At 36.1% G+C, this 23360-nt stretch overlaps 4 protein-coding genes and 1 pseudogene across 4 annotated transcripts; 3 read left to right on the top strand and 2 right to left on the bottom strand.

The window, feature by feature from the left end:
• The first annotated feature begins 3929 nt into the window (after positions 1-3929).
• LOC125576377 (probable inorganic phosphate transporter 1-9) lies at positions 3930-4834 on the top strand. The gene has a single exon (XM_048736307.1). The coding sequence runs from the start codon at positions 3930-3932 to the stop codon at positions 4491-4493; it is 564 nt and encodes a 187-aa protein (XP_048592264.1). The 3' UTR covers positions 4494-4834.
• Positions 4835-5451: 617 nt separating this feature from the next.
• Positions 5452-6867, top strand: LOC106421564 (probable inorganic phosphate transporter 1-9). The gene has a single exon (XM_013862397.3). It carries the CDS (start codon positions 5998-6000, stop codon positions 6865-6867), a length of 870 nt encoding a protein of 289 aa, XP_013717851.2. The 5' UTR covers positions 5452-5997.
• Positions 6868-7054: 187 nt separating this feature from the next.
• On the bottom strand, positions 7055-9318 carry LOC125576378 (annotated as a pseudogene).
• A 4809-nt stretch (positions 9319-14127) lies between these two features.
• LOC106421602 (protein CUP-SHAPED COTYLEDON 3) lies at positions 14128-16420 on the top strand. The gene is made up of 3 exons (XM_013862430.3): positions 14128-14478; positions 14722-15005; positions 15787-16420. The coding sequence occupies exons 1-3, from the start codon at positions 14274-14276 to the stop codon at positions 16303-16305; spliced, it is 1008 nt and encodes a 335-aa protein (XP_013717884.1). The 5' UTR covers positions 14128-14273; the 3' UTR covers positions 16306-16420.
• Positions 16421-20389: 3969 nt separating this feature from the next.
• Positions 20390-21255, bottom strand: LOC106421582 (RING-H2 finger protein ATL8). Its single transcript, XM_013862410.3, has one exon. It carries the CDS (start codon positions 21172-21174, stop codon positions 20596-20598), a length of 579 nt encoding a protein of 192 aa, XP_013717864.1. The 5' UTR covers positions 21175-21255; the 3' UTR covers positions 20390-20595.
• Between the last annotated feature and the right edge of the window lie 2105 nt (positions 21256-23360).

Raw genomic sequence — 23360 nt, 5'->3', positions numbered from 1 at the left:
CGCTGAGATAAAAATATTCCTTCTGGGCCACGACTTACTTCGATACCAAGGAAGTATTTGAGTTTTCCCAGATCCTTCATAGAGAAACACTTACTCAAATATTCTTTGAACTTGTGTACCATACGACTATCGTTTCCACTGATAAGCAAATCGTCAACATATATCAACACACACAGCTGTATTCCTTTGCGACCGTAACAGAACAATGAGTAGTCATCATAGGACTGGACAAAACCAAACTTAAGCAGCGCATCGGAGAGCTTTTTAAACCAGCAACGGGGAGCTTGCTTGAGACCATATAAGGACTTGCGAAGACGACAAACCTTATTGGGATGAGAATGACGAAAACCAGGGGGTAGTTTCATGTAGACTTCTTCTTCGAGATCGCCATGAAGAAAGGCGTTGTTGACATCCATTTGGAAAACTTCCCATTGATTTGCTGCGACCAAACGGAGAAACATACGCACCGTCGTCATTTTAATAACAGGAGCAAAAGTTTCGTTATAGTCTTCCCCTTCGACTTGTTTGTTTCCCATAACGACCACTCGAGATTTGTGTCTTCTGATCGTGCCATCAGTATTATACTTGATTTTATAAACCCATTGACTCCCGAGTGCTACCTTGTCTGGCGGTAGATCACAAATGTCCCATGTATGTTGTTTTTCAAGAGCAACTACTTCTTCAACCATGGAACCATCCCACACGTCGATTCCAACAGCTTCCTTAAAATGTTTGGGTTCAACTGCGGCTGTGATTGCAGCCAAGAAAGCTTGTTGCTGCGGAGCAAAGTTAGAATCAGAAACATACTTTGTCAATGGATAGAGCGAATTACCTTGGACCGAAGACGAAGACTGAGACGTGGAGACCGAAGGAGCGTGATGGGTACTTGAGGTAGGACTCTTTACTGATGTATTATATGTGACATAGTCCCTGAGTTTAACAGACGGTACTTGCTGGCGTTTACCCCGACCAAGATCTTCTTCAGACGGCATGGGACTACTGTCATCGCCAGTTAGATCAGCTGCAGTTGTGATAACTTCTTCTTCGACGTCACCACTTTCCTGAACAACTGGTTCAGCCTGTAGAGCTCCATCACCAGTACTACTGGTGGTCGATGGATCAGCTGGCACATCAAGAGAATTTTCGGCAGGTAAGGAACTCCCCCTGTCCGAAGAACCAGTCGGAGCCGCTATCATGTTGTAGCTCCAGTCATCATCAACAACGTCGACCAAAGTTGTTGTTGACACAGGTTCCTTGCGTGTTGCATAAGGAAAAACATCTTCCCGAAAGACTACATCCCGAGATATGAGAAACTCGTTACGGTCCATGTCAAACACTTTGTAACCCTTTTTCCCGAAGGGATAACCGACGAAAATACACAAACGACTCTTCTCACCAAACTTATCTTTGTCTCTTGCTTGGCGATGAGTGTAACAGGCAGACCCAAAAACTCGTAACTGTGTATAGTCTGGTTGAGAACCGTGAAGAACCTCAAAGGGAGAACGTCCTTTATGAACCGCAGTTGGCGTCCTATTAATCAAGTAGGCTGCGGTCATGACAGCTTCACCCCAAAATGTGATAGGCAAACTCGCCTGAAATAGCAATGCTCTGGCAACATTAAGTATGTGCCTATGCTTCCTCTCCACACGTCCATTTTGCTGAGGAGTTCCAACGCACGAGGTCTGATGTATAATCCCTTGCTCGCGAAAATATGATGAGAGACACATAAACTCAGTTCCATTATCACTTCGCACCATCTTAACAGCTTTACCAAATTGTTTTTCTGTGTAGGCGAGAAAGTTTTTCAGAATTGTCTTAACTTCTGACTTCTCAAGCATAAGATACGTCCACACTGATCGAGAGAAATCATCCACAATAGTCAGAAAATATACAGCGCCACAAGAAGAAGGAACACGGTATGGACCCCATACGTCGACATGAATTAATGAAAAACAATCAACTGATTTATTAATACTGTCTGGAAAAACTTCTCGAGTTTGCTTAGCTCTAAAACATACGTCACAGTGACGTGAGCTAGTAGAAGAAGAAGAAAACAAAGGTAAAGCCGAAAGCACATTAAAACTAGGATGTCCTAAACGCTGATGCCACAATGACTGATCTGGAGAAGCATTCACTGTGTTTATCTTTGCTGTAGCCACATCTGTTAAGTAGTATACCCCATCACGCTCTTCACCGGTTCCAATCAGAGTCCTCGAAAAACGGTCCTGCAAAACACAAATAGCATCAGTGAAAGTCGCAAGACAATTTGTTTGCTTTAGAAATTTTGCGACAGATATCAAGGTGCAATTCAAAGATGGCACATATAGGACGTTCGTCAGTGATACTTTCCCCGACAGGGGAAGAACTCCCATGCTCACAGCAAACGTTCGGCTGCCGTCTGCAAAGCCTATTGAGCACGGTGGTATGGTGACAATATCGTGCAACAAAGAGAGCTTCCCGGTCATATGGTGAGAAGCTCCAGTATCAAAAATAACATCACCATATTTCTTCTTACCCGACAACTTATCGGAACCTGATTTTTCTTGGATCATCTGAGTGAGAACCTTCCATTGTTCGTGTGTAAACTCTGGAAAGGCCGATGAGTTTGAGCTGGTAGCATGAGCCGTAGCCGTCTGTCCTCTGCCTCTGCCACTACGACCACTTCTGCCTCGTCCACGACCAGCTGCAGTACGATCGGATCGCTCATTCCACCATTCCGGAAATCCTATCAACTGCCAGCAATCCTTTTTCTCATGTCCACTTCGTCCACAATGAGAACAGAGACTCTGTCGATCTTTGTTTCGAAGAATTGACGTGTCGGACCTGGAACCACTCTGGTTCGGAGACGTCACTTCCGTTTGTCGAGCAACAAATCCTATCGCATCTTGTTGCTGCTCATGACCGCGAGAAGAATTCAGACGCTGCTCTTCTCTTATTACTTTGGAGTATACTTCTCCAATTGTCGGCAGAGGATCCATACCAATCAAGGATGTACACAGACCTCCAAAGCGAGAGTCATCAAGACCCATGATGAACTGGTGAACCTTGTCGTCCTCTCTTTCTTGCCTGATTTCTTTAGCTGCACCGCAGGTACACATAGGCAGGGGACGATATACTGCATATTCTTCCCACAAAGAGCACAGTCTGCCATAATATTCAAGCACGCTTTGACCTTCTTGTCGACATGCCGCTTGCTGAGCTTTAAGTTGATGAATACGGACTTTGTTCCCAACCGAGAACCTCTGTTTCAACTCCGACCACAGCTGACTCGCGTCGCTTACGAACGTCACTGACGACTTCACGTTTGGCTCTATAGCCGCCCTAATCCAACCAATGATCATTGAATTCACTGCAATCCAATTGTCATGGTCAGGTTCATCGGCAAGAGGTTTCTTCAAAGAGCCATTAATAAAACCCACTTTACGCTTTGCCTGAAGGGCGTTGAGCATCTCGCTTGCCCACTGATTGTAATTCTCGCCGTTTAGCTTCACAGGTGTGATCATGGCTCCAGGATTGTCAGAACCATAGAGAGCATACGGAGAGGTACTAAGAGGCCCTTCTGCACTAGGTTTATCGACCTTAGTAACCGAACTTTGGTCAGACATCGTCACTGACGATATTAGATCAGTTCAAACTTTGAACGGATCGACTAAGAACAAGAACTTGTCCAAACTATGAACAAGAGGAACGATGAATTTTGTATTTAGAATGATCTTAGCTCTGATACCATGTATAATTGGATATCAAACTGACTTGATTTTATTAAGCTATACAGCTGAGACTTTATACAATTCCAATGACGGTTTAATAACCTAGTTTCCTTATAACTAATAGGAAACTATACATAACTTTAACTAGGGAATATAGGAAACTATACGATATAGAATATATCGTAATATGACCTCTTCTGTATAGCTCCGGTCTTGAAAATGCTCGGCGAAATCTATTACCACGAAGATTCAATCGGAACCCCTATTCTCTCCATTTTTTACGCCATCGCTCTCCTTGGCGCCGCCTTAGGTCAGCTCTTAGTCGGCTACTTAGGCGACCGACTAGGACGCAGACGTGTCTACGGTATATGTCTCATGATCATGGTCTTAAGCTCCTTTGGCTGCGGATTCTCCGTCTGCACAAGTCGCCGATCTTGCGTAATGGCGAGTCTTGGCTTCTTTAGATTCGTACTAGGGCTCGGGATCGGTGGAGATTACCCTCTCTCCGCCACCATCATGTCGGAGTTCGCTAATAAAAAGACGCGTGGGACTTTTATCTCCGCCGTGTTCTCCATGCAGGGGCTAGGCATCTTGATGAGCTCCACCGTTACGATGGCTGTATGTGCGGCGTTTAAGAATGCCGGAAAAGGTAGTTCGGAGAAAACGAAAGCGGCGGAAGCGGATATTGCTTGGAGGTTGATTCTGATGATCGGTGCTATTCCCGCCGCCTTAACGTTTTACTGGCGAATGCGTATGCCTGAAACCGCCAGGTTAGTTCAATAATCTAATCTTTTGTTTTTTATATGTATAATATATTAATATATGTAATATATATAGCACTCAAAAACTAAAATGACAAAAATAGCATTTTATCTTTTGAAAAATTTAAATTTTTTTATTTTTCAAAATTTGAAATCTTATCCCCAAAACCTCACTTCTCAACTCTAAACCCTAAAACCTAAATTCTAAATCCTAAACCCTAAATTATAAACCTTAAACCCCACCCCTTAAGTGCTATTTTTGTGACTTTTGGCCTTGAATGCTAGTTTGGGAACAAAAACTTGATTTAGTGCTATTTTGATATTTTTCTCTATATTAATTGTTGTCAAAGAGTAATTCTTGGGTTCACCCCCTAGGGTGAACCTCTAGGTTAACCAACCAATAGTGTTTGAGTATTTGATATTTGATATCTTTTAAAAAGGAAACAACATTAAATTTCCAAATAAGATTATCTTTTTAAAATAAAACAATAAAAATACATAAAAATAGTTACAAAAAATAAATAAATAAATATTTTTAAGTCTTTAGCAAAATACTAAACCCTATACCCTAAATCTTAAACCCTAAACCCTAAACCTTAAACTTTGGATAAACTCTAAACGTTTGAAAATCTTAAACCCTAAACCCTAAACCCTAAACCTTAAACTTTGGATAAATTTTAGTGTTATTAAAATTTAGTTTTTAATGTATGATTTAGGGTTTAAGATTTTCAAACGTTTAGAGTTTATCCAAAGTTTAAGGTTTAGGGTTTAAGATTTAAGGTATATGGTTTAGTATTTTGCTAAAGACTTAAAAATATTTATTTATTTATTTTTTGTAACTATTTTTATGTATTTTTATTGTTTTATTTTAAAAAGATAATCTTATTTGGAAATTCAATGTTGTTTCCTTTTTTAAAAGATATCAAATATCAAATAATCAAACACTATTGGTTGGTGAACCTAGAGGTTCACCCTAGGGGGTGAACCCAAGAATTACTCGTTGTCAAATGTATAATATATGTTGATTATTCTTCCAAGGTTTATGCTCCACCTAAGAAACATAGTTTTGTTTTATTAACTATATATATTTAACCTCTCCAAATAAAATATTACTCTCTTCCTATCAGGTTCTCTTCCACTTTCATTGTCTTTGCTTCATAAATAAAGTCGAAGTAATTGATAGTTTGCCTTCCTTGAGGCATGTCGTTGACTAATTATTTAGTTTATAACTTTAATTTATAGAGCTGCGATCTATCATTAATAATTTTAATACACTTTAATGAGCTTCGACATCATACCCTCTCTTTTTTTTCTTGTCAAAATATATTTTAACCTTCTCCACTAACTAACATGACATATTTTAGAGGATTTTACAATGACTTACAAGTAATTTATATCTTTAGTAAATTTTATTTTTTTCAAATTTTTCTAAATAATCAAATCAATCGGTCAATCACTAAAATTTTAAAGTTGCATGCAGATATACAGCATTAGTTGAGAACAACGCTATCAAAGCAGAAAAAGACATGGAAAAAGTCATGTCCATATCCAAATCATCTCAAGTAGAAGAAGATTTACCACAACTACCATCGTCTTCCTCTTCTACTTCCTCCTCGTACAAACTCTTCTCTCGCCGTTTCTTCAGCCTCCACGGCCGTGACCTCTTCGCAGCCTCAGCCAATTGGTTCCTAGTGGACGTTGTCTTCTACACAAGCAACCTCCTTCTCTCTCAAATCCTCAATGTATCCAACAAACCTCACAATGTCTACGACTCTGCCTTCGAAGTGGCTAAGGTCGCAGCCACCGTAGCCGTGTGCTCGACCATCCCTGGTTATTGGTTCACCGTTTATTTCATCGATAGAGTCGGTCGAGTCAAGATTCAGATAATGGGGTTCTTTCTTATGGCCGTTGTTTACTTAGTCGCGGGCATTCCATACAGTTGGTATCGGTCTGACCATGGTTATACTAGTAATAAAGGCTTTGTTGTTCTCTACGGGTTGATCTTCTTCTTTAGCAACTTTGGTCCCAACACGACGACGTTTATAATCCCAGCTGAGCTTTTTCCAGCTAGGTTTAGGTCCACGTGCCATGGGATTTCGGGAGCTGCCGGGAAGCTTGGAGCTATAGTTGGAACTGTTGGTTTCTTGTGGGGCACGAAACGCGACGAAGAGCACAAAGACGTTTTCCCAGACGTGAAACGCGTGAGGATCGCGTTTTTGATACTTGGAGGCGTTTGTATCGCTGGAGTGCTGGTGACGTATTTCTGCACGCGTGAAACTATGGGAAGATCGTTAGAAGAGAACGAAGAGGACGAGATTTGTGCCTACTCGTCAGCACCAGGATCACCGTCTGCTAGTGAGTTACCTACAATCACAACACAAGCAATCGTCTTTTGATATTTGCTCTCTTTAGAGCATCATTATCCTAGAGACCCCTTAAGGGTCTCTTAATTATTTTTTAATACTATTTAAGTAGTAAATTTGGTTAAGAGACTTAGTTAAAAACTTTCAACTTTTATGTCCTCCATTGCAAGTTTCTTATTTAGGGGTTCTTAAAAAAAATTATGATAAAACAACACATCAATAAGAATAAGCTTTGGTATATCTTCACAATGCAAGTTTGAGAATAAGTGTCAGCTTATACAACTTCTTTATACCATTCACATTAAGATCACTGGACTTTGAAGATGAAAATGGAAAATGCTTTTACAAAGTTTTAAGATCATTACCCACATAGCTATACTTTGCCGGCTTGCTGTATCAACAGCTCGACGACCGGTTATAATCTCCAAAAGCAACACTCCAAACGCAAACACATCCGTCTTCTCATCAACAATCCCATGCATAAAGTACTCTGGAGCTAGATACCTTGTAAGAACAACAAAAGGAACCAAACCTGGTTTAAGATTTAAACATCAAGAAGATGTTGTATTTAAGCAGAATGCTCGTAAATACAATAGTCCCAAGTGTACAAGCTACCTGCATTCAACCATGTGAAATTACATTAATAAGAAAAAGCCAATCCAACATAAAAAAAAAAGGCTATCAACGTTTTGATTAATGTCAAGTAATATAACACTGATGAATATGCATGTTAGCTCATGTGTTCAACAACAGAGAGGCATCATCAGGCATGCCTTGCACGGTACATTGTAAGACAACTAAACAAATCCACTCCCTGCTAACTAACTACCAACAAGACTAAAGCATCCAAAGATTCATAATTTAAAGGATCTTAGAGTATAATTACCTCGAGAAAGGCCTTCAAGATCCACAAAAACGCAAGTATACGTACGCCATTCACTGAGAACCCCACCTACATTGAACAAAACAGCACAATACTCGAAGAACGATCATCAGTTTACATTCGAAAGGTCGAGACTTTACCAGCTTGGTGGAGATGGAAACATGCAAGATTAATCGGACGGCTCCCCTCGCTCTCTTGGAGACTTTTCTAAAGACATTCTCCACGAACCTAAGTAAAAGATCCAAGTTCTATCTTCTTCCTCCTCCTCTTTGTGCTCGTCTTCGTAATCCTCGTCATCAAACCCGTACTCCGGTCTGATCTTCCGGTTCCAGCCTGTCCGCGCACAGTCGACGAACTCATCCCTCCTCTGTTTCAAAACCCAGAAACAGTTTCAGATAGTGTATACATATACAAAGTAGACGAAGACAAGAATCGAATCTAACCTTGATGAAATCGCGAGCGGGAAGCAAAAAGGGAAGATCGGGGATTCTGGAGGAGAAGATTAGGGGTTTGGGAGTGAGGAGGAAGAAGGGGAGTGGAGATGAGTTTTGGTTGAGAGGAGAGCCAGAGAAGAAGGCGATGAGATTGGTGAGCAAGAGACGTATCTTCCGTTGCCTAATTAACATACGTCTCTTATGGTAATTGCCTTTTTTCTTTTTCTTTAATTCCTAAATAAACTAAATACCCTTGCTAAGAGACCCGGATAATGATGGTCTTATTTTCTTTGGTTTTTCATGTTTGATACTCACGTTCTCATGTTTACTCGAATCTTTTCTTCTTTTTTCTTCCACTTGTTAATTCCGTGCAAGTGGTATGTAAAAAAACGTCTAAAGCTTGGTGTCATCCTTTTATTCAATTTTTTCGACTTACCTAATTTAGAAACAGAAAGTTAAAATTGAGGATATGTGATATGATTAAAACCTATTAGATATTATATGAATATCTTTTTAGGTTTTGTTGGAAAAGAAGCAATCCTGTTGATTACCAGTGTTCCTCTTTGTCCAAATGAAACATTTCTCTCCTCATTCTGGTCCCCAAGAACTCTTTACTATGAAGTAATCCATGCCCTTTCTTGATCCGTACGTAACCGCTGCTACACCGTGATCAAGCTCGTCACCGCACCGCCCTTTAACCGATGGCCAAATTCGTCACTCGTTCGTTGGAAACGAATCGAGTTCGTTGACCCACTATTGATATAAATTTGTTAGAAACTGATAGACGGAAAAACTGCTGTGTTTATGATAAATTTTTAATGTTATCTTTTTAACATGTGTAAAACATCAGAAAATTTATCTATAAGGTATACTCCTTTTTTAAAGAGGGTATGTTTCATCGATTGGGAAACAAGACCCATAGTAAAGCCCATTTGGACCCATGTATAATATATTTGTTCGGTACGTGGTGCAAAACGGGGAACAAGACACTAAAACAGTCGTCATATGTTAACTAAAAAGTATCATAACACAAGAGAAAAATACAACAAACGTGGAAACACTCTTGATCTCTCTTTCCCTACCCTACGCCAGCTACATCACGTGCGCACTGTGCCCCTCTCTACCATTTCCATTGATCATTTAATTAAAATCATCCACTATCTGCATATATATGATCATTGATATATTCTTCCTCAAAAAAATGGACATCATGTCTTTGTTAAAAAAAATCTTCTTATTTGATCTTTTGCTACTGTGTTCCATTTTTTAATCAAAAAGTCTCGTCGTGTCTTCCTTAAATAGCTGGTCGGTTAGATTTTTATCACCTATGGATCTTATTTTATGGTCTGTTATACTAACATAGTCATATTAATTCACAAACTTAAGTTGTATAAAATTATATATATATGCATGCACGGCTTAGTTGGTCCCCCTGTGACTGCACCTTCTCGCTCATATTTATGAAGGCTTCGTCTGTCTATTATCCTCAAGACCTTTCACATTTATTACCCATCTCGTGTACGGACGTCCAGTGTCCTATTAGCATTTACAACCCAATCTTGGCATCAAATTATCATTAACCTGGACCAAAATTATACATTAACCCAAAAAGGTATCATACATATACCATATGCATATGAAAATATACCATCATATCTCTCTTGTAGGGCATTATAATCAAGACTCTCAGAATCACACTACTCGCGTGATGATATTTTAGTACTCCTATATTATATAGATAGGCTATTGTGATTGCTACCGAAAGATGAATGATGCAATAATTTATATTTGTAAGTGTTTATCAATCATATAGCGATTTATTTTTGATTAGGCAACAAATATCATTCACTTTTTCATTTAATGAATCTGAACTTTTCTATAATATTTTTAATTTCAAAATGCCTTTTAAATTTATAACTGATTAAACATAACTAAAAATGAAATTTTGGATAAAAATAAAACCAGTATAAATCTCACAGATTAAAAAAAGGAATGCTTGTGACGGGAAATGAGTGAGAGGTCGTTCTCTGGTGGAGCAGGTCGGTGCTGCCATTGTCCTTTCCTCTTCCTCCTTCATTTATTATATCTCCGCCTTCTCCTTGCAGGCTACTATTTCCTCTCCCTCTTTCTTTAGTTATAGAAAGTGACTTATTTATTGAAGTTAATTTGAATTTGTGTGAACCAAAAGAAACAAGAGTGTCATGTATATGTTTATGCGGGACGTTTATCTTGTGCGGTTTGATTTAATAGGTGTAACTGATATTTTACTTCTAACCACAGTTAATATCTTACAGACTTGATATCTTTTGCAACTTGATATTTTATTTGTCATTTTGGAAGATAATTTGTTACTATAAACTTTAATACAGACTTTTACCAACAAAAAAAAACTTTAATACAGACATATATTTAATACAAACAGACAAAGACGAGGAATGGACCCTTTTGTCATTTGATTGACACATACTATAAGAGAGGTGTGACAAACAGTCTCCTATTTTCATTTTTGTGATTTTTGTTTCACCTAATATCTCAAAGTTTAGTGACACGAATACTATACATACCAATTCACTAGTGCAGTGATTTTGAACAAAGTGGACAATATTTTTTCTACTACACAGTGGCTTATAAAGTGGTTCAAAGACCATCTCTAATGATACAAAATATTTTTTATATATTTTACTCTAAAATGTAATTCTATTATATAGTTGAATTTGTTAGATGGTTCATTCTATATTAGAGTTATTCTATAATAGAGTAAAATATAGAGTAACTCTATTATAGGTGAACTATTGGAGCAAATCTAACTTTATAATAGAGTTATTTTATTTTATAGTAAAATATATAAAAAAATATTGTGTATTATTGGAAATGTCCTAAGGAATTATTTGTGAAATAACAAAAAAAAATCAAATTAGTTTTTTAAAGAGAAGTTGAGGAAGACATGGAAAAAAAAGGAGAGAGATTAAGAATTTGGTTAGTTTATGAATTTTGATTTTTTTCTAACAATTTCTCTAACTTTAATTGGGTTATTTCAAATGTAAGTTAAATGATATAGCCTTCACTGTTTTAACTGAATATATTAACAAACAAAAAAAAACTAAATAAAACTGTTACCTTTTTTGACAGGGCCAATAATATTGTTCGTGATGCAGAGGAACATCACTATAATTTAGTAGACCGACGAAATCACTTGGGCAATAATAAACGCAAATAGAAAAAATAACAATTTTGAGATGAATGAAAAGATAAAATAAAGTAACAGAAATATCATCAGAGCTAGAGAGATAGACCCCCTGGAGAAATATTATTTATATTATAAACAGAACATAAACTATATACTAAGCTTTTAATAATGGATAGGCTTAGGTAAGCCTATGCAAGTACAGCAGGTTTTGAATTATTGGATGAAACATTTGTTCAATATCTTGATTTAAATTTAAAAATCTATTATATTTATATAAATTATAGGGTTGTGTAGGGTTTAGGTAAAAGACAGACTTGGGAGATTTATCATAAGATCGTGTGGCCAGTTAAATATTTAGTGGGATAGATAGTGTAGTACGTATTGCATTTATTACCATTACCTGATTTTATATCATTCTACGCACGTGTCACCGCCGACATCTGATATCTTCAACTATTTCATTTCGTTTTATGTCATCCACTTCCAATTATTTGTGTCACCAAATGAAATATTGAAAAACTAAGAGCAGCTCAAACAGAAAGTTGTTAATGAGTTTCTTGTAATTAAAACAAAATACTTCCTCTGTTCCAAAATAGATGATGTTTTGAAGAGTTTTTGATGTTTTAAAATACATGATGTTTTGGTATTTTTATATTAATTTTAGTATCATTGAAAACTGTGTGACTAATTATATTTTATAGCTTTTTTTTATGATTGGTTGAATTAGTTTTTGTTTATATTCTTAATGATACTTTTTAAATAAAAGTGTATGTCTTAATTCTTGTGAAATGAACCAAAACTTCAACTATTTTGAAACAGAGGGAGTAATAAGAAGAGGAGAAAGAGCGCTCAAAAGTTATTAAATAAGAGATTCGGAGAACTGAGAGTAGTACCATTAACCTAATAACCTATAATGGGATGTTTAAAAAAACTTATTTATTTTTTTTCCTGACTAAAAAAAAGTTAAAAAAAAACCAATCGCGTACTGCCATGTGTTGCCCGCGAACAGTGCAAACAATGATGCTTAAATAGGCTGTAAAAGAATTGGTGTTTAAAATATCGTGGATCCCATCCTGAAACTCACCTACTACTATATTATTTTTTATTAAGCATTACTCCCCTATAAACACTTGGGTTAAAGATGCCCCGAAAACACCATAAGAAAACTCACAATCCAAATGCTGAATTTGTATTGACCAAGCTTTAAATAAGTTTTAATTAGTTAACTAAATTTTGTTAATTTTTTTTTTTGTATTTTAAGAACTCCGAATGAAGTTCTATCCGAAGGTGTTGCTCTAAGTTATCTGTGGCTGGTTTACGATTGTTGATTTGGGTTAACCTAGCAAATTTTGACTCAAAACCAAATTGAAAAGTTATTTTTGATATATACAAAAAATAAAAATAAACATATTCCTTCTTCTGAAATGTAAAACATTTTATATTAATTTTATTTAACTATTGCTCCAAATAGCTTACCAAAGTGATTATTTTTATACTCAGCAAATGATTTTGGTTTACCATTTATTGACTTAACAGTTGAAAAATAGTAGTAGTATAAAAGAAAGTGGTTAAAGGAAAAAAAAAAGAAATAGAACGAATTGGGATCTCAGGGAGAATGTGTATAAAATAATAAATAAACAGGTCTGACTCCATGAATGTATAATGATATGCTTACACCCGCACGCATAAATCTCTGCCATCTTTACCGCACACTCTTTCCTTTTTCTTCTTAAAAGTAAAATCTATTTGCTTTCATTTTGATGATAACCATAAAATGCAATCTTCTTTAAATGACATTCTTGAAATCAGAAAACTTCATCTGCGATAACAATTATTTCCAGTAGAGAATCGACTGCTATGAGATAACCTCATCATCAACTCTTCAGTGTATCTTTAAGCATAACGGTTTACTCATTCAAAACTGCACATTGCAAAAAAAAAAAAAACTGAACGATTTCGGTGAAAAATATCTGATAATATGTTATGATATTTTATGGAAAACTAAATCATTTGGTGTGTGGGATAATCTTCTTTTTAGTCAACCGGGATAGGATCAATTTTAAGAGATGGTATAAGGACTACCACATACTAAACCAAATGTTTTTACGCAAACTCTAATATTAAATGGGGTTTCGTATCTATTTCAACTTTAAACCCACCAAAAATATATACGCTCTATCAACCGGTGTTATTTCGTTAATTTATCAGTCAAAATAACAAGGAATTTTTTTGTTGAAAAGTATACTAATAGTCTAATACTCATAAATATATTAGAAGTCGGTTTAGATAAATATTGTATAAAACAAATGTCATATAAATGTGACTGCAATGATCCGTTGACCAATCGATTAGTCATTAACGAAAGAACTTAACATCACATTGTCTCAATCAAAACTCCAAAGACCATAAGAATTTCGCTAGAACAGTATAGTGATGAAGCACAAAACGGCAAAGAGTTGTTATAAATTGATTATTTACACATAGGAAAATAAAGAGAAAATAATAGAAAGAGACTCCCGAAAGCTCCCCAGGTGAGGGCAAATAGCAGCCTCTGCTCCCTGAATTTCACAGCCTTTATCATCAATGCTCCTATAACCTCAAATACTCAAAATACACCTCTCTCTCTCTCTCTCTCTCTCTCTCTCTCTCTCTCTCTCTCTCTCTCTCTCTCTCTCTCTCTCTCTCTCTCTCTCTCTCTCTCTCTCTCTCTCTCTCTCTCTCTCTCTCTCTCTCTCTCTCTCTCTCTCTCTCTCTCTCTCTCTCTCTCTCTCTCTCTCTCTCTTATGTGCCCTTTTTGTATATAAATATATAATCTTGCACACAATAAGGTTATACTCACCATCACCTTTTGCATCATTGCTCTTTGTTCTCCTTTTTCGTGTCTCTTCTAGTAACAAGACTTAAAAGTATCTTTTTCAGTTATAATAACTAAACGATGATGCTTGCGGTGGAAGATGTGTTGAGTGAGCTCGCCGGAGAAGAAAGAAACGACAGAGGTTTACCACCTGGCTTCCGGTTTCACCCGACGGACGAAGAGCTCATAACTTTCTACTTAGCCTCTAAAGTCTTCCATGGAGGTCTATGTGGCATTCACATTGCCGAAGTTGACCTCAATCGCTGCGAACCCTGGGAACTCCCTGGTATGTAATATATATATTTTTTGTAAGAATGCTAAGATTTCTATCATTTTCAAAAATATATCTTAATATTTTATCTTTTTTTTTTTTTTTTTGATAACTATATTTTATCTTTTTGTATGAACGTCAATATTTATACCCTTTTCAAGAATACATCTTTATATATTCGTTTCTCTATAGTTTTGTTTCCCTTTTGTTTTCTTAATCTTTTTTTAACTTTCATGTGTTTTCTTTTGTGTTCTCAAGAAATGGCCAAGATGGGAGAGAGAGAGTGGTACTTTTACAGTCTAAGGGATAGAAAATATCCCACAGGGCTAAGGACTAACAGAGCCACTACCGCTGGATACTGGAAGGCTACCGGAAAAGATAAGGAGGTCTTTGCCGGCGGTGGCGGCGGCGGAGGAGCACTTGTCGGAATGAAGAAGACCCTTGTGTTCTACAAGGGTAGGGCTCCACGAGGCCTCAAGACTAAGTGGGTCATGCATGAGTATCGCCTCGAAACTGACCTTTCTCACCGCCACACGTGTAAGGTAAATGATAACTGTGTTACTTTAGCCCTAAACATGCGTCTCTTAATACTTTTAAACTCTACCAGATTAAACGAATTTAATTGCGACATTATTATTTTTATAAGTTGACTTTTTGAAACTAAAACTTAAATATAAAATATTAACTCATTTAATATTTCACCTTCGTTCTGTAACTTTACTCCCACCCGTGCGTCTCTTAAACTTTTTTAATAGTGTTATTTTTTGAGAAAAAAAAATATTACAAATTTTTAATATTACAGGTTTAACTTTATATTTCAGCATTACAATTTTTTTTATGAACTTCATCTAAAGAGTTGACTTTTAAAAACGATAAGCTGAAAAGAAAGGTTTAACTGAACTATTCACTTTTTCCCAAATTCATTTGTTACACTATTTCCTCAAAACTATTTTTTCAATAGTATTGTCATTATTTGGTTAAGCTAGTATGGGGTGGACAGGGGAGAGAGCAGTTTGAGATGTGATAGATTTGATATAAACCTGTACGTGTGGGTGTCAACACCAAACACCTTGCCGTTTTCTGTTCTTCCATGCTACACTGTTGTGTCGTTTTCATCACTATTGCTTTCTTCAATTAACTCCATGTATCGTCATAAATCAATTGGCCAGCTCGCATTTCAAACAAGATCTTTATCGATCTTGGTTACGTGTAATTAATACAATAATACAAATATGAAATATGTTTATTCTGAAGTAGCTATATACTTCGAAACATAATGTCTAATAGTAGCATTTTAATGTTTAATTTATGGTGGTGACACAGGAGGAATGGGTGATTTGCAGAGTGTTTAACAAAACAGGAGACAGAAAGAATGTTGGAATCCATAACCAAATCAGCTACCTCCATAACACTTCACTATCAACAACACATCAACAACATAACCATTATCATCATCTTGAAATCTTGCCTCCTCTTCTTGAACCATCTAAAACCCTAACCAACTTTCCATCGCTACTCTACGATGATACCCACCAAAATTACAATAATAACCTACTCCATGGATCATCAGCCCACAACGTTGACGAGTTCAAAACCCTAATCAACCCAGCCGTGTCTCAGCTCAACGGAGTCATTTTCTCTCCAGAAAACAGCAACTACAACAACGAGGACGACAACAACTTTGGCGTTAAGACAGAGCAATATTCGAACGGTGGCAATAACGATCTTGATGTGCGAGACTACTTAGACAACCCTTTTTGCCAGGAAGCGGGTTACGGTCTGTTGGGTCTTTCATCTTCTCCTGGACCTCTTATGCTATTAGATTCTCCATATGTCCTTTAGGTTTCCAGCTGTAGAATCCAGGCCTTTGGTTTATATATTTGGTCTTTTATGGTTTCTTATTATTTTCAGCCTTTGTGAAAAACATAATTAATATAAATATTATTGTTTCTAAGAACCCAAATATTTGGTAGATTAAGGACTTGTTTATTTTAAAAAGTTATGTGGCTGCTGCAGCCTTGCAGGAAAAGCTATTAGTGTGTTACTTTTGATGAACTGTATTTGTGGGCGTTTCACTGTTCGATGTGATGTCATAAATACGAATGATATTTATAACTATTCTGACGTCATTGTTTTATGTCTTTTTCGGTCTATGAACTATTTATTTCGTTATTTATTTATAACTATCTATTTATAATACTATGCAACTGCGAAAATTGCATTTCGGATGAGTTGCTACATTTGGCCGGTTAGGCGTTATACTGGTTATAGTCAACTGAAAAAACTGTACAGGATTTAATAAACCAATGCAATCGTTATTTTGGTTGGCCACACACAAGCCTAACCATCTTCGATAATTATGGTCTTAGAAGGGTTGAGCTAGGTTTGGGGGGGGGGGGGGGGGGGGGGGGGGGGGGAGTCTGGTTTATCTGTGTGGTAGGTGAGCCACTGGTTCAGTTATAAAAGTTGTCTTCGTGAACACGCAACAATAAGTTGGTATATTAGACTATTCTTTTTTTGAAACACTGGTATTAGACTATTCAATATTGACTTTAAGAATACCTGAAAAACTATCTTTTCAAATTTCACAAATATATTTTTTTAACAACATACTTTATTAGATTAAATAGTGTAGGATAATACAAACAATCAACCAACCATTCCAAATGGGTGGTATTACGAAAAATCAACATTTTCACAAATTTGTTTTTATTTGAAATTATTTTGTTTCTTCACTCATAGCCGCTCAGTTTTTTTTCCTTTAGCAAAAAAAAAAGAAAAGAAAATCTGCTTTTATTAAGATCGCCCCAGTTTGGAACGATAAAACCCAATAAACATCAACGAGGCCCATAAATTGATAGTAGCTAAAATGCTACGATATTGAAACCTGGATATATCAACAAACATGTGATAAAATATACATTACATTTTAACAATCTATGAAAAATATGCAAAATTAGTTGAGTTGAAAAGATGTCATAAACTTAACAAGTGTTATATTATCATTACATAGATAAATGTCACTGTAGAAAATCCAAAGGATCTAAACATATAATCCTCAAAATTAATAACGCATGTGCATGTTTACAAATATTGTCCCATAACAAAACATAATTAGTGGTGCAGTTATAAATGTTGTCATATTCAGGTGTAAAATTTCTAATGCACAAAAGAGAAGTTGCTTTAATTTGTCTACCAGACCTGAATTTGAACATTACCTTAATGCGTCAAAAAAATTGTACACTTTCTCAAACCTTCACGCACACACATATATATTATATACTCAACCGATAATGATTTTGTTCAACTATACCACCACTAGCTAAGAATCAACCAGCGAATCTCCGGCCAGATTTGGAACATCAGTTTCATCATTTTTCACTGAGAAATTATACTTTTTACTTTTAACAACCAAAAGAGCAGCTCTTCACTTTCGACTTCCTACTATTTCTTTGCGATATAGAAAAGAAATAAATATTCATAAGTAGTATAGCTATCATTTTAGTAAATATTATCTGAGAGCTAGGCAAAATAATGCTATCATCTATCCATGGAAATAAAGCCAAGGGACAAGGTAACAGATCAGGCACATTCATGCACGTACAATAATACAATTTATTATATAAGCGAATACTTCAATTTCGATATTAAATACCACACCACGAGTGTGAACTCGCCAGATCTCCTAACTCTATCACTTTTGCGTCTCCATCACATTACGCCGTTTCAAATATTGACAATTCTTCACATAGTCAACCATGTGACCTTTCGTATCGGAGCTATTATCATCGTTATCCGAAGATCTCGAATTTCTTGCTCAGGCCGTACCCCTACTCTTCGAGTCTTTACTAGCGTTGAGATCCTTGTTCGTCAGATCCATGAGCTCACCGTCTAACTACAAGTGGTCGGCCAGAATGCATGATTCCGCTGTCGCCTCTATTTTGAGTCAGGCTCGTATCTTTAACGCCTCTTCCCTGCATTTTACTGCATCGTAATCTAAACTCATCGTAATCTAACTCAGCATATCCCGACTCTGTCAACTGCTATTTTTCAGAAGTTGTACCGTGAACGACTTTGTGTGTAGTCCTATTCTGTCAGTCTCTCTGCACTTTACTGCAACGACATGAGATCCATGCATTTTTAGAAGCAGTTCTCAGCTGCTTTCAAAACCCATTGATTGAGTTCTTCAATGTATATCAACTTCAGCATGTTCCTTCGAATGCATGCTCTAAGATTACAAATGAAGTTTTTCTATGGGTTTCTTCTCTACTCAGCCATATCTATCATCGGTCATGTTTTAGTTATTTTAATTTACCGTCGAGTTTCTTTCCGGTTGTATTCGATTTAGTTAATTAGACCTTTAATTTTTATTATAATCAGTTATTAATAAAAAAAATACCACACCACGATTTTAATAATATTATTTATCTGTCTTGGTGATTCGACATTTGTCAGTTTCGAGTAGAATATGTATGAATTGGAAGATGTCAGTGAGAAAAGGTAATGTCTTACCCAAAAAAATAGAGGTAATGTCAATTAGTCTATTATGAAAACTGAATCGAGCTATTACCACTAACCCAAATACACTTAAAACAACCACTTTGAGTTAGTGGTGATAGCTCGCTTTCAGCTCGAAAATTTTGAAGACTTAGAGCATTAAATACCCGTTCAAGCTATATCCTCAAAGCCATAGTAGTTAAAAGATATAATTGACGGATTTTTTTGGGGTCTAAACTGATGGATATTGATGGATATTTTGCAATTTAGTTTACTTTTATTACAAAATTTCTATACACACTATAAGTTATACGATTAAATAAGGTTATCACTTAGCACATGGACGCACAGCAGCACTTTCCATAGTGGAAAAACTCGTGATGAATGATGATAGCTCGCGAGGGTGGACCATCATTATTCGTACGTGTTTTATTTGATGGCTACACGTAGAAAGATAAACAATCCATATAATAGTTTATTTTTCATGTGTGTGATTATCTACATCTTGACTAACTATTATCAAATTACTTTCTCACTGTCTTAATTCGCACTTAAGTTGTACTCTAGGATCTTGGCGATCTTTTGTTAGGTCAATGTTCGACGACAAAATAAGACCATCTTCATGGTCATTTCCGAAGTCCTAATGCTAATTATTTAAACTCGCGTTTGATAGTTTAGTGGGATACAGGCTCGTGATCCCAACATTCATAAATTACTCATTGAATAAATTAAATAATATAAACCCACCCCAACAATTTGTTTGATGCTTTATCAATGGAAAATGGAAAAAGAGAAAACTCACACAAAACACATCACACCATCTGTTCCACGGACAATGGTCCATCTGTCTACTTTTCCATATGTTTTAACGAATATTCCATAAGTTAATCAAATAAGTAGCAACGAACAACCAACATTCAATTATGATTAACTGAGTCCGTTGATGCTTCTATACATGAACTTAGACGTAAATTAAACCATGCATATATAGTATTACAAGGCGAATGCTATGTCATTGATTTCTTACATGAAAATATATACAGAACTGGCGTTTTCTATCCAATGAACCAAATTGTGCTACGAGGGAACGTTGCTTTTTAGATTACTATTTTTATTAGTTTTTTTTTTAAGTGCACTTAATTCATTTATGATTCGTTAGACACTTTGTCACCACGCAAAACCATCTAAAACGTAGAAAGTCGGTAACATAATTAGTACATTCACGTTACCATCGCATATTCCTGTTAATAACTACATTCAAGCATATCTGGTTGTTTGGTTTGGTACCAAATTTTAAAGTTCTAGTAGTTGATTTGGGTTGTAGTTACGTACGAACTGTGTGGTCCAACGTCTAAGTTCCAAGTTCTTGCAACTGTTTCATGGTCTTTAGTTAGTTCACAAATCACGTCGATATCCATAAAACGATATATTGATAAAAATTAATTACTTTGCAATATAAAAAAGGAAAGTGTTCAATGACAATAACTTTCCATTACACATAATAATAAATATATTTACAATAAATAAATATTTACACATGACAGATTACCATTATCCTCTAAAATGATAAGGAATACTTTTTAATTATATATTATTGTAATGTGTAAGATAGGAAAAAGTCTTTTGAAAAAAGAATCAAGGCAAGAAGCTATTAGGTTCATCTTCATCTTCACGTTGCTTGACCCGGGTATCGGATTCGGATCCTGAGCTTGAGCTACCGGGTACGCCGCCACATTTTTGACACCTGGCAACCACCAAGACCTGACGGCAAGAAGGACACGAAGAGTGAGACCCAAGCCACGTGTCGATACACGCCACGTGAAAACCGTGACCGCACTGCGGCAACACTCTGAGCTCATCGCCGGCGGCGAACTCCGTCAGGCAGATCGCACACTCGGCCAGTTTCTCCGCCGGAGGAGAATCCGGCGAGTAAGTGAGCTTCGGCAGAGAACGTAGAACTTTCTTTTTCAATCCTTTGTTGGCCGCAGCCACCGGCGGTTGAGGATTCTGATCGGAGTTCGCAGCGGAGCTCCTACTGGCGGCGATGCGACGGAGCCAGGAGCATCGAGAGACGGCGACTAAGCCGAGAACGCAAATCAGTGCGCAGAGGAGAGCTGCTATGATGACTATGAGGTCAGAGTTTAACGTCGGAGAAGCTTTGGCCGGCGACGGAGGAGTGGCTTCTTGAAGGAGACGAAAGAGAAGACGCGCCATTGCTGGAGAAGAAGAGAGGTTTGATTTGAAAAGTTGAGAGGGATTAGGTTTTGAGGAGTGTGAGCTTGTTTGTTTTGGGAGGCAAAGAGTAAAGGGTATTTATAGTGAACGTGAGAGATCGCGTCTTGCTTTATAATAACATCACTTTCGGTTATTAGATTATTTTCTTAAATGTTTTAATTGTTGCTTTTAGTCAAAAGACTTATCAAACTCTATTGCTTCTTTTTTCTTCATGTGTCTTGTTTTCTCTTTCAGTGTTTTGGCATATCAAACGGTCTCAAGTTTTTACGTAAACAGAAACATGTATTGTAATAGTAATATTTACATATTATTTGGGGACTACTTATTGGATATTTTGTCTAAAATTAAATTAACGTTAGAGTCTATTAAATTCTACATAAATTAAACAGACAAGTCCAAAAGATGAATTACACCAAAAAGAGTCCAAGAGATTAAAAAGTAACTGTATGGAATGAATAATACTTTTAGTGGATTCAAAAACATTTTATAGTTTGATTTCCAAAATAATATATGAGATAGTGGTGCGTGTGGGGGTAGTGCACACACATGATGGAAATGGCAGAAGCGTGTGTGTGCGAAAATGCGATGCCTTGGACCAATGAGCACGAAAATCACGAGATATATTGATAAGGTGTGTATCACTTATCACAATATATATATTTTTAACTACCAGGAAGTTCGGGCTGAAATCCTAATCTTCCCGGATCCGAAACTACGGTATATAATATTAGTTTCGTCACAGTGGTCATTCGAACTGAAAACCTCTAACACAATAATCACAATATTCTTTCTTCTAAACATAGCAGTTGTAATTAATGACTGCAACTAGTTTTTTAGATTGCTATATATATGGACTATGGACTTGAGATTGGAGAAAAAAACATTTTAAGACATATTATTGTAGTGGACTGTAACTGGGTTGGTGTATTATGATTACATAACTCTTTTAGATCAAATGTATTTTTTATTAAAATGCACAATGAATATAATTGCTAGAGACTAAGTTCTATTACTATTTTTGTTGTATTGTTGCTGCTGCTAGAGACGTGTGGGAAATTAGACAAATTTAAGAAAAATCAGAGTATTACCCAAGAAAGATGCATTAGTAAGGAAGACAGCGTTCGCACAACAATTCCACGGGTAGATCCTACAATCTGCACTCAAAGGTTTTAGTTGTCTTAATTAGTGTAGTAATACTATTTTAATTAATTTATATTCTTATTGTTTGGTTAATTATTTAGTTGAGCATCTTACGTAATTGGCGCAATATTTTGATGATACATATGTTACGAATAACTTAATGACGTTTCACCTAGTGGATAAATATCATTTTCTATGTACAATAATGACCTTTGAAATCACGAAAAGAACATTTTGTTTTTAATTAGTGGCTGCTGCTAGACAAGTTGGAAACCACAAAAAGTAGATCGTCTTATAAATTATAAACGGTAGTAACAACTTTTTAAAAGATATTATGTTGTGTATAGACTTGTAGGTATATAACATTTACATTTTATGAAGTCGTTATACTGACAAAGTATACTATAAATTCTGATATTGTGTCTACAAAATATTCAAAGTTTCTTGTTTTTAAACAGTTAAATCATATTTTTTGAACAGATTTTTTTTAAAGCTTAATAATTAATGTTCAAATATCCCACTTAACAAGTTTTCAATTAGTTACGAATAATGCAGTGCCTTTTCATTTTGTTTTTCTATGTTGGTTCAGGACTAGCAGCCAATCAAGCTAACATGGCATTTGGAATGGGGATAAAGATAATTCACTGATGAAAACATTTTAATGGTTAGATAAGATCAATCTTAAATCTTATCCCTCCATAATAATTATGAACCTTTTTTTCTATTTATGGGATAAAAAGTAATATTTAGGTGTATAATCTATGCATAGACAAATAATTAAAGTGTTGAAAACAAAAGACACAATTATTTAAAATTGACCGTGGAATTGCAAATGACAACCACATAAAAAAACAATAAATACGAGGAAAAGAAAATAAATCTATCTCATAACCTTCACATACTATCCAAACTCTATGTCATACGTTGCTCGGTTGACCAAACAAACTAGGTAATGTATCACCAAAAAATTACGTATCAAAGATTCAATACTCGAATTCAGGATCTTGATCAAAACTCTATGGGAT

Source organism: Brassica napus, chromosome A7 (assembly GCF_020379485.1).
Source record: "Brassica napus cultivar Da-Ae chromosome A7, Da-Ae, whole genome shotgun sequence".
NCBI classification, from domain to species: Eukaryota; Viridiplantae; Streptophyta; class Magnoliopsida; order Brassicales; family Brassicaceae; genus Brassica; species Brassica napus.
The sequence above is the reverse complement of the archived record's forward strand: the minus strand, read 5'-3'. Positions and strand labels throughout refer to the sequence as shown.